The sequence below is a fragment of the Sinocyclocheilus rhinocerous genome, unplaced genomic scaffold, assembly GCF_001515625.1.
Source record: "Sinocyclocheilus rhinocerous isolate Xijiao unplaced genomic scaffold, SAMN03320098_v1.1 scaffold958, whole genome shotgun sequence".
In the NCBI taxonomy this organism is placed as follows: Eukaryota; Metazoa; Chordata; class Actinopteri; order Cypriniformes; family Cyprinidae; genus Sinocyclocheilus; species Sinocyclocheilus rhinocerous.
In genome coordinates, this window is record NW_015650342.1 from 350,822 (window position 1) to 363,447 (window position 12,626).

Genomic DNA, 12,626 nt, shown 5'->3' on the forward strand with positions numbered 1-12,626 from the left:
CGCGCGTTTTTAATAGGTAAAAAAAACAACTATTACAACTATGAAAACAAACCAAGCACGGTTACGAAGAAAAAAAAAACTAAAATGAATTCATTTTGCATTGCATATGGAAATGGCCTAAAATATGGGGCCTACTTCTTATTTGACTTTTGTCTACAGTAGCTGCATTTGAGATGGTTTATGGTAAAACATGGTCATAATCAGATAGAACAGTTTTTAATGAAATATTAGAGTGCGCTTTATTCGCGTCCGCTCTAGAATAGCTCAGTAGCACAGAAGGCTTGAGTCAGAGGATTATTATGCGGGATTATCTGCTACAAACAGGTAATCCAACCCCACACTCGCATACGCTCTGTGCTTTACACTTATGGCAATAACGAGCAGAAAACAGCATGCACTCAGCGAATGAGCTGCTTTAGTGAGAGAGATGAATGGCGTTCATACTGGGAATACGAGGTAAAGTTTATATTCAGTTTACTTTCATCTGAAAATTAAAATAGCCTCACCTTGACTTTATGAAGCCAAGGTCTGAACTAAACACAGATCAGCAACATTACTCAGTGTCAAAAGCCTGGGATAGGCTAGGTGACCTGTTGAAAAAGCCTGTTAGATGTCCTGCAAAGGTAATTAAATATTCCCCGAACACGGCCTTAATTTAAAACAGACGCACAACTGCAGCGAGTGCGCGGGGGTGGGGATAAAAGAAAAACTGTGCTCGGGTTTCTCTAATGTGGTCCGCTGTGTCGATTAGAATAACATTCCTGCTAGACTGTCTGGAGCTCTAGGGATCTTCGAGGATGGCAGTGAGGCATCATTAGATGTGATCGCTTCTAATGGCGCTCGGTGGATTTAATCTTCATCGCGGAGTGAAACGCGTCCTCGACACCCGGATGTTGCGAAGATGCGCTCGTGGAGCTCAAGGCATCAGCATCAACATCAGCATCAGCATACACACCAGTCAAAACATGATAGATAAGATGGTTTAATGTAGCCACGCGAACTGGAATATAGCAAATAATAGAAACATTTTCAATGTGGAGGAGGAGATGGACGAGCCAGAGGAACCGACTGAAGGTAAACACAAACATCTAGATGTGACTTATGGACGAGTTTCTGCATATTGAATTCGTTTGATATTAAAAGGGCTTAATTAAACTGGTGACACTGAATTTAAAAGTGAAGAGTATGTCCGTGTTAAAGTTGTGTAGAATTCAGTGCACATCATGCTAGTCTTTATGCGCGAGTATTATGGTGACAGGTTTGAGTAGATGTCGAATAAAATATAAACTGAAAGACATATATGTAAAATCATCAGATACCTAATGCAGTAGAACCTTATTGTGAAGTATTACCACTACACAGTGTCCATCGTTGACATTGTTTGATTCAAGAGTATTACAAGCTGCTTTACACAATCAATTCGTATTAAGTAGTGGCCTCAAAACGTAGGCTATCTGTAGTGTCATGTCCAAACAATTGACAGAGAAAGAAGTTTGTTTGTTTTGAAGTGCTTTAAAAAATAGATATAGTGTTGAAAATGCAGACGGCCTGTATTGAATGACTTTTTGTTTTGTTTCTGGTTAGTGGTGCTTGTTCATATATAGGCTACATGATGTGATGAACTACACCTTAAGGACACCTGTGTGAGCTCTGGACTCTGGATTGTAAAATAATTCAATCGATGTTGATATTTGATGGTACAATGTTTCACTTCCTTTTAAATGCTATTCAGTATGCAAGAATAGAGTTACTTACTTATGGAAACACTCAATATATCAGTATATTACAATTTTGGTTTGGAGGGCAGATTTCACCAAAAAATAAAATAAAAAAAAATCTAATTCAGGACAGTTGTGAACTAGGTGTTTAAAACCAACATACAAAACCACTACAGATCATCTAATGCCAGCCATGGACAAAGCCAGGAATGTTGCCTTCATTTAGAAAGAAAATCAGCTTTGGAGTCAAATACCTCATTTTGTTTTGCCAAAAAACTGAAAGTGATGTACGGGTTTCTTCAGCATGTTTTGATTTTACACTCAGTGCTGAACTCCTCCTGTTGCCAGCTGTGATTCATCATCAACCAATCACATAACAAGTGAAAACAGACTAGTGATGTCTGTGATGGGGGTGGCACTGTAATATATATGAATAATACAAATATTTATGAATATACAGTCTATCTATTTTTTTTTCTTAAAGGGACAGATTACCCAAAAATGAAAATTCTGTCATTAATTACTCACCCTCATGTCGTTCCAAGCCAGTAAGACCTTCATTCATCTAAACACAAATTAATCTTCGGAACACAAATTGTCACATGGATTATTTTAACGATGTCCTTACTACGTTTCTGTGCCTTGACCGTGGTAGTACCCTTGTTGTCTATGCAAGGAGAGAGAGAGCTCTTGGATTTCATCAAGATATCTTAATTTGTGTTCCGAAGATGGGTTTGGAATGACCTGAGGGTGAGTAATTAATGACAGAATTTAAATTTTTGGGTGAACTAGCCCTTTAAAGAAAAAAACAAAAACAATACTCTAACACTAGCTTTCTAGCTATATTCTTTTTCTCTTCTATCTACATGTTTTTTTTGTATGTTTGTGTGTGTGTGTATATATATATATATATATTAGTGTATATATACACACACACACACACACACACACACACTGTATATATATGTATATATATATATAAAAAAAACTTGCTATGTGCACTGCATTAGGCTAACTGAGACTTGTTATAGCACTTGCATTTTATTGCTCTTTTGTTGGTTTGATTGGTTCTATTGTCCTCATTTGTGAGTTGCTTTGGATAAAAGCGTCTGCTAAATGACTAAATGTAAATGTAAAGACTATTCATTATTATTTTTCCCTCTATTATCTGTTTTTCAGGGGCAAACTATGCCAGTGGCACCAGAGCTCCCGCCTCTCGCGAACAGTCTATCTATTTTTTTTTCTTAAAGGGACAGATTACCCAAAAATGAAAATTCTGTCATTAATTACTCACCCTCATGTCGTTCCAAGCCAGTAAGACCTTCATTCATCTAAACACAAATTAATCTTCGGAACACAAATTGTCACATGGATTATTTTAACGATGTCCTTACTACGTTTCTGTGCCTTGACCGTGGTAGTACCCTTGTTGTCTATGCAAGGAGAGAGAGAGCTCTTGGATTTCATCAAGATATCTTAATTTGTGTTCCGAAGATGGGTTTGGAATGACCTGAGGGTGAGTAATTAATGACAGAATTTAAATTTTTGGGTGAACTAGCCCTTTAAAGAAAAAAACAAAAACAATACTCTAACACTAGCTTTCTAGCTATATTCTTTTTCTCTTCTATCTACATGTTTTTTTTGTATGTTTGTGTGTGTGTGTATATATATATATATATATTAGTGCTGTCAAACGATTAATCGCATCCAAAATAAAAGTTATGTACTGTGTATATTTATTATGTATATAAATACACACTCATACAATATATATTTTGAAAATATTTACATGCATTTAAATGTATATATTTATATTTATATAATTTCTATTTTATATAAATATATTTATTCATTATTATTTTTCCCTCTATTATCTGTTTTTCAGGGGCAAACTATGCCAGTGGCACCAGAGCTCCCGCCTCTAGTGATGCTCCTCCTGTCTGGTCAGAAACACCGTCAATCACCAGCCATCACTCGCCGGCCCAGTCCGCCGCGCTCTCCTGGCAGGCCGCGATTAATGCAGCCAGACAGTCTCAGGGCACCCCCAAAACCATGAACTTCTCTGCGGCTGCAAGCACTGCTCCGGCCGGCTCGCTCGCCCAGAGGAAACGCCAGCAATATGCCAAAAGCAAGAAACAGGGAAGCACCACTAACAGCAGACCTCCAAGAGCACTTTTCTGCCTGACTCTCAATAATCCTGTGCGCAGAGCGTGCATTAACCTAGTGGAGTGGAAGTATCCTTATATCAGCGGGGATGGTGATCTTCGATTACACTCAACTGTAGGAAAGGTGTTAATGTACACAATCAAATTAGCAGTCTGGAGTTATCGACACACTGCATTCACCCCATGACTTGGCTATTGATTTAAAGCATCGGTCTCAAACTCAATTCCTGGAGGGCCACAGCTCTGCACAGTTTAGCTCCAACCCTAATCAAACACACCTGAATCAGCTAATCAAGGTCTTCAGGATCACTAGAAACTTCCAAGCAGGTAGCCATCACTCGCCGGCCCAGTCCGCCGCGCTCTCCTGGCAGGCCGTGATTAATGCCGCCAGACAGTCTCAGGGCATCCCCAAAACCATGAACTTCTCTGCTGCTGCAAGCACTGCTCCGGCCGGCTCGCTCGCCCAGAGGAAACGCCAGCAATATGCCAAAAGCAAGAAACAGGGAAGCACCACTAACAGCAGACCTCCAAGAGCACTTTTCTGCCTGACTCTCAATAATCCTGTGCGCAGAGCGTGCATTAACCTAGTGGAGTGGAAGTATCCTTATATCAGCGGGGATGGTGATCTTCGATTACACTCAACTGTAGGAAAGGTGTTAATGTACACAATCAAATTAGCAGTCTGGAGTTATCGACACACTGCATTCACCCCATGACTTGGCTATTGATTTAAAGCATCGGTCTCAAACTCAATTCCTGGAGGGCCACAGCTCTGCACAGTTTAGCTCCAACCCTAATCAAACACACCTGAATCAGCTAATCAAGGTCTTCAGGATCACTAGAAACTTCCAAGCAGGTGTGATTTGGAGCTGGTTGGAGCTAAACTCTGCAGAGTGGTGGCCCTCCAGGAATTGAGTTTGAGACCACTGATTTAAAAGGATAGTAAAAAATTTAAGTAAATGGTTTTCTTTCAACCCAGGCTCATTGAAAACAGATGCTTGTGGTGACGTTTCTGAAACACAGATATTATGTGCCTTATTGTACATTTGGCGGCAGTTAAAATGCACATTCAATACATGACCATAGCCACGTTTTTATTGTGTTGATACAGGTATGTATTGCAGCGTTTTTATTACATTGCTTCAAGCACGCACTGCAGCAGTTCAGAATTCAAATGTCCGGGAACCATAGTTTCTCAGGATTCGTACCAGAGTGCTTCACCTCTCAAGTGCAGCGCCGTATCGCGTGAGCCACTGAGCAACCTACTGTGTTAGAAAACCCATACATACGAAGCTCTATATGTGATGCTAATGTTCAAAAATATCAGTTTTCAAATCGTGCAGCATGTTAAAATAGTTTTGAGGTCATAACATAATATTCTGCAAGTGTGTGTGCGAAAATTAGACTTTCTTAATAGAAACTCTGGCACTGTAAATCATAATTTGTGTGAAAAGGAATGAAAGTTATAATGTTATAATATAGTTATAAAGGAATAAGAGTCAGAGTTTTACTGCCTCTAGTGTTAATTTCAACTGGAAACTGCAGCGTTTCGTATGATAGGTACAAGTTCTGCAGAAACGTAGGCAGAGGCACGTATTTCCAATGAGCCGGATAGTTTTCTTTCCTCTGCCAAACACACAAAACGCCAACAAGGCTTGATGTTATTGGGGTCCAACTTCATGGAGTCAGCGAGACTTTTGAACCCCATTGACTTTTGTTATGTAAAGAAAAAGAATATTGTTTTGGTGTTCCACAGAAGAAGGAAAATCATACGAGTGCAGAACAACATTCCAGTGGGAACTGAGAATCCCTGTGCTCTGCTCACTCCGAAGGATGGCCCTTGAAGTGGGGACTTTGGAGGGAGCAGTGCAATTGTGTCTCATAATGTTTGTTTGTTTATTATTTAACCTGGCAAGCCAATTAAGTAAAGTATCTTAAAATAATTAAGAATTATTTTCTTACTTACATTGACGGCCTGGTAGTGTGGCCAACTGGAACAAGGGAGCAATGAAAGACGGCGCCATTTCCTCATTCTTTTACACCTTTTGAAACTTTGAATTTCGGCCTTCTGATTTTAAAACGACTCGTCACTCTGGGTCAAGTGAACTTAAACAGTAAAATTACTTGAATTACCTTGAACTGACCATTGCATGTGCCTCATTAATGGCCTTGAGGGAGGGCACGTTAAGGGGTTATATTACACACTTTGATTTAAAATGACCCTTCCTGTGTTCCTGTGGCGCAAAAGGACCGCAATGCCGCGGGAGGCCGCAATGCCCTTCAAAGAAACCAAAATGCCATTTGGAGTTCACCATGCCCGACATGTCAGCTTCTGATGTGAGTTTGGGGCAGGACTATCAGTGGGACTGACCAGTATTGGGTGGTGGGAATGTTTGGAAACAATTACTAGTCACACAGAAATGACATAAAATTGAGCCTAAAATGCCACATAATATCTCTGCCATGACATAGGTTACAGCTTTGAGAGTTTTAAACACAAAAGATTGCAATTTTACTTTATAATCAAGTTTGATTGGTTGGGATCATTTGTGAAATGGATGATACTGCTATCATTTTTCTCCTTAAACATGTTATTTCCAGACCTTTTGATATCTTTATACTGCTGTCAATATTTGCCAACTGTGTGGCCTTAGCTGTTTACATCCCCTTTCCTGAAGACGATTCCAACTCAACTAATCATGATTTGGTGAGTACTGTGACGTCTCTTCTGATTTCTCATTGGCTGTGTTGTGGGATTAGTTTCTGCTAATTGAGATTAGATGAGTGAATTAGAGTGGAATTACACAAGCCCAAAGGTGAATTTGCAAACACTCAAAAGGTGCTCATCCATGCTGCTCATGTTTGTGTCTGCAGGTATATGAGTTGTCTGCTGTTTAATTGCTCTGTTGCTTAAGTGGAAATAGGGTCTCTTTAGTATCTCATTTGTATCTTCTAGACCACTGGTTTTATTTAATATCCATGCAGTAGTGGATCATATTGTTTTCATATACTGTGTACATTAAATCTTGAAATAAATGCACTGATAATGTCACTCTAGGTTCATTTTCTGGACCATTTACTGTACAGTAGGTGCCTGGAGCTGTCCATGGTGCTGAAACCATCCTGCTCACTACATAGCCAGCATCATTTACATAACTTCATTTGGCATTCATTATATTCAATAGATAAAACTTCAGTGACATTTGTGGCCTTTTGAGCGTGAACTGTATGTTTTTGACTTGGCCATTCCATAACTTTAATATTCTTGTTTTTTGACTTGCTTGTATGTTTCAATCACTGTCATTCTGAATTCCTCAACTGTGCTTCAGCTGAACTAAACATGCTTGCAGTGCTTGTGGCTGTTGTAGTAGTTTTACACTGAAGCTTGTGTGTGCAGCACAGACACAAAGCACATGTTTTTCTGTTGACTGAGGAAGACAGTCTGTTTATCACTATGCCTCTTATTTATCTCATTAGGCATGTCATGGCATTGATCATGATTACTCATAGTGCCACACACGCAGACACTTGAACACAGTGTTATCTGCTCCATCCCCAACTCAGAAGGCTAGGTACTGTATCTATTAAGCACAAGGTCTGGAAACCCCAACAGCCCCTCCGACTGCCTGATATGTGCACCCAGCCCGCTTGATCACCAGCGAACCACTTGACGCCACAGTGACCTGCATACAGTCACATCACAGCGCCTCCTCCTCACATCACCACCAAACTGATTCAGTGTAGCATCACAAACAGCTGCTTCGTGCCAGATGATTTGGTGAGTACTGTGACGTCTCTTCTGATTTCTCATTGGCTGTGTTGTGGGATTAGTTTCTGCTAATTGAGATTAGATGAGTGAATTAGAGTGGAATTACACAAGCCCAAAGGTGAATTTGCAAACACTCAAAAGGTGCTCATCCATGCTGCTCATGTTTGTGTCTGCATGTATATGAAATGTATGCTGTATAATTGCTCTGTTGTTTGTGTGGAAGTAGCTTCATGGGAAAGAAAAATTATATTTTTCATATCTCAGTTGTATCTGAATATGAATTCAGACATCTTTGATCAGAATCCTTCAAGAAAATTATCTATTTAATTGAGCAACCTTTATTAATGCTGTGGCGCTACACTCACTGACGCAGATGAGTGTCTTGTGTCTGTTTTTTTTTACTCCTAAGGAATTTTCAGGAGAAACATCTGGGGCTGGTTATTGTGTAGGCTTACATACTATCACTGTAGCCTAAACTTCCATTGTTTTATACATTATTTATATATGGGAATTAACAGCATCCCACATACACTAACCACTATATAGATACAAAAAAACTTGAATATGTCCACTTTGTCTTATGCAGTAGTGGATCATATACATTATACAGCGTACATAAAATCTTGAAATAAATGCACTGATAATGCCAGTCTAGAGTTTTACAGGTTAATTTTCTGGATCATTTACTGTAGGCGATCAGAGCTGTCCATGGTGCTGAAACCATCCTGCTCACTATATATCCAACATCATTTACTCTACTTTATTTGGCATACAGTGCATTCAAAGCATACAGTGCTGAAAATAAGTGTTTGGCCTTTCTGATTTTGTGTGCTTTTGCACATTTTTACACTGAATTCCATCAGAACTTTAACCAAAACCTATAAACGCGCAAAGTGAACGGAAAACTCAACTAATATACATATTAAAGAAAGTTTTTTAACACCTAGTATCTAGTAGAAAAGCTGCTTACACCTCCATTAGCAGCAATAACTGCAACCAAATGCTTCCTTTAGTTCTTTCTACAATTTTGGCCCACCCCTCAAAGAAACACTTCAGCTCAGTGACATTTGTAGGCTTTTAAACATTAGCTGTATCCGTCAGGTTTAAGTTTAGGCTTTGACTTGACCATTCCAAAACTTGATTATTATTATTTAATTTTTTTTGACTTGCTTGTATGTTTCAATCATTGTAATTCTACATGACTCAACTGTGTTTCAGCTTGAGTTTTTTGGACAGATGGCTTTGCATTCTCTCACATACTGGACAGAGCCACACAAACAAAGACTACTTCACACCTGGAGACTGCATAATTGAAACCAGTGCCAAATGCAGTGCTTGTGGCTGCTGTAGTAGTTTGAGACTGAAGCTCACGTTTGTAGCACTGACATGAAGCACATGTTTTTCTGTTGAATGAAGAATACTGTCTGTTTATCATTATGCCTCTTATTCGTTTCATTAGGCCTGTCATGGCATTGATCATGACTGCTAATAGTGCCACATTCGCAAACACTGAAACACAGTGTTCTCATCTCCATCCCCAACCATGCAAGGCTAGATACTGGATCTATTAACCACAAGGTCTCTCCAACTGCCTGTTCTGTTGCATCTAGCCTGCTTGATCACCAGTGAAGCACTTGATGAACCTGCATACGGTCACCAGCCCTTACCCCACATCACCACAAACTTGATTCAGTGTAGCACCAGAAACAGCTGCTTCCTGCCAGTTGCTTTACCATTTCTGCCTTTTGCCAAGCAGAGTGATGACAGAGATGAGCGACTAAGGGGATCAAGAAATTATACTAGAAGAGTTTAACCTTGAACCGTGGGACAGTGTGTTGGAACATGCTAATCACCTGACAAGTACACAGACACTTCATGAGAAGTGTGCATTTAAGCATTTTACAGCCAAGACAATGTTGGAATTTCTGTGAATGTAGCAAAAATCAGCAGTTGTCTGTATTTTGTGCATGGATTGTGTGTAGAACACCTCTAGCATCTCATCTAGGGTCCAAAATGAACAATTTTCCGAGCACCAAATGCGAGTAAGAATCGCGTTGGGTTGTACATATAACAGGGTTACCTGCCAGTTGGAGCGATTATCAAACTGCAAGGGCTGCAGTTTAACCACAGGAAATATATAGTAGGGCTGCCCCCTAATAGTTGACTAATCGTAAAATTTTATTAGTCGCATAAAAAAAAATTCCACAGGCGAAGTCACTCAGTTCGTGACGGACAGATCGTTAATGGCTAGTCTAGGATAATACAGTAGCCTACATCAGGCAGGACATCCAAACGCTCGCCTATCATTCATCAAACTCAAATATGGCTTATCATCTGAAATATGTGAGTATTAGCAACTTTACATGGCCGCTCAATCTAATGTTAACCTAGAGAAATGTGCGCTATAGTGTCACTTTAGCTTATTTGTGTAAACTCACAATAACAACAAAACGTGCTTTTGTAAATTAATGAAAGCAAACAGGATGCGCTTTCAGCCATCTCGGTCTGTGAACTTGAGCGCGAAACTCTGTGTATATCTTCGCCTTACAGAAATAAAAAAATATATAGAGAGAGTGAAATGTCTACTTTCAAATGAACCAATTTAAATGGAAAACAAATATTCTCAGATTATGTAATCTGTATGAAACATGAATACAGGCGCATCACTACTGCAGAGATGACGAGTCAGTGTCGCTGAGTTCATCACTTAAACCGAAAACAAAGAAAGCACTAGTTTATCAAATTATTAAAATGTTAATGCAGTCTCCTTACTGTTTTTCACTGACACATTCATAATCATTAGGCTACTTCTGCCGGTGCGCTGTGGCAAGCTTTATGCGTGTGCTTGAGTGCTTATTAGGCTATGTAGGCAATTAAAGGATAAACGTGCAATTAGTCGACTAATGCTTAAAATGAACAACTACTAGTTGACCAAAAAAATTCTTAGTCGAGGGCAGCCCTAATATATAGTCTGACAAGCTGTGAGTTTCAGAGTGAAGCACGCCACTGAAGCATGATCCAGTGTTTTCAGCATCTCACAGCAGCTTAGTTTGCAGTAAATGCTGCTTCACACAAACTTTAGGCTACTCACGTTACCCCGGTTCTCTGATAACAGGAGTGAGGTATCTCACTATGGAAATCGCCTCGGGCATGACCAATCCTGGAAGCACCAATTACACCACGTCTGTCAGTTGACAGTCCAATCATGACAGTGATGCGGGAGTCCCGCCTCCCTCATATATATCGCTGCTAGTGGTCCCTACTTCATTCTCAGCATATCTCTTCTCCTTGCTGCTGCAAGGAGGGAAGTGTGGTGAGATACCTCACTCATGTTATCAGAGAACCGGGGTTACGTGAGTAACCTAAAGTTCTCTTTCAAACATTTGTTCGGTATCTCACTATGGCATATAGACAACTCCCGTTTTGCAGATATGCTGTCCGAAGCAGGCATGTCAACCAACTCAGTGATGTGCGATAACATAATAAAGCAAGCCCTCCACTATTCCCAGAATAGAACGGAGACATGTGAAAAATAAAAACAACTTCTTTACGAGTGTTTTTTAAAATATACGCTTAGGACGGAATGTGCCAACGAAGGCTCTGTAACGTCCAACCTATAAAATCTGACAAAAGTGTGTGGCGAAGCCCAGCTCGCCGCCGCACAAATGTCTTGAATTGAAACGCCCTTAAACAATGCCCATGAGGTGGCTAACCCTCTGGTACTATGAGCCCTCAGCCCCTCTGGAGGACGTAGACCCATGCTATTATAACCCAATATAAAAGCTTCCACCACCCAGTGGGACAGGCGCTGACGAGAAATAGGTTTACCCTTATGAGAATTAGCCCATGAAACAAATAACTGATTACTCCTTCTTAATCCCTTCATCCTGTCCACATAATGACGCAACGGACAGGGCACAAGCAATGAAGCTGCTCTTCTTCCGATGAGGAAAAAGGCTACAGATGAAAAGCCAGTAAACCCACCTGTCTACAGGCGAAAGCTGACTCACTCACTTTAGGCACAAATGCTGGATACGTCTTGAGAGTTACTCGCGAGAAATCCATAGCAAACAGCATACAGGAGTTATGAACCGACAAACATGAAGTTCACTAACTTGTTTCGCGGTCGAAAGAGCCAATAACAAAGCAACCTTTAGCGAAAGGAACTTTAAATCAATATTGTCTATCGGCTCAAAAGGAGGCTGAGAGAGTGCGTTAAGGACCACTGACAGATCCCACGGCAGAATCAGCGGCTTTGAAACCATGTTCAGACGCCACGCACCCCTCATAAACCTGCACATAAGCGGGTGCTGACCTATTGTATTTCTGTCAATCCCCACATGGTATGCAGAAATTGCAGCAAGATAAACCTTAACAGTAGAGAAGGCTCTGCCCTTATCTAAAAGTTCTTACAGAAAACATAATACCTCTGCCACTGAACAGTGAAAGGAACAATTTGCCTTTGTGCGCACCAAAGCTCAAACACATTCCATTTCCTATCATATGCAGAGCGCATCGAAGCCGCTCTCGCATTTTGAATCGTTTCAATCACCCTCGGAGGCAAACCCGTAACACTTAAATTCAACCTCTCACGGGTCAGGCCCAAAGAGCCACTTTGTCCGGTGCCGGGTGAAAAATCTCTCCGCGCACTTGTGAGAGGAGCAGGGCCGTTTCTAGCCATTTTGATGCCCTAGGCGAAATCCCTATTAGTCAAGTCAAGTCACCTTTATTTATATAGCACTTTTAACAATACAGATTGTGTCAAAGCAACTGAACAGCGTTAATTAGGAAAATAGTGTGTCAATAATGCAAAATGACAATAGTAAACACAAATTTTTCAGTTAAAGGCAGTTCATCATTGAATTCAGTGATGTCATCATCAGTTCAGTTTAAATAGTATCTTTGCAATCATTTACAATCAAGTCAACGATATCGCTGGAAATGAAGTGTCCCCAACTAAGCAAGCCAGAGGCG

General features: G+C 40.3%; 1 protein-coding gene across 1 annotated transcript in view; it reads left to right on the plus strand.

Moving 5' to 3' along the window:
- Nucleotides 1-644: 644 nt before the first annotated feature.
- The window catches only part of LOC107711792 (voltage-dependent L-type calcium channel subunit alpha-1D-like), a 112,774-nt gene continuing 100,792 nt past the window's right edge, over nucleotides 645-12,626 (plus strand). The window contains exons 1-3 of the mRNA XM_016516842.1: nucleotides 645-1,074; nucleotides 3,604-3,952; nucleotides 6,485-6,590. Coding sequence (XP_016372328.1) covers nucleotides 1,047-1,074; nucleotides 3,604-3,952; nucleotides 6,485-6,590 — 483 coding nt within the window. The 5' untranslated portion in view covers nucleotides 645-1,046. The remainder of the gene's footprint in view (nucleotides 1,075-3,603; nucleotides 3,953-6,484; nucleotides 6,591-12,626) is intronic.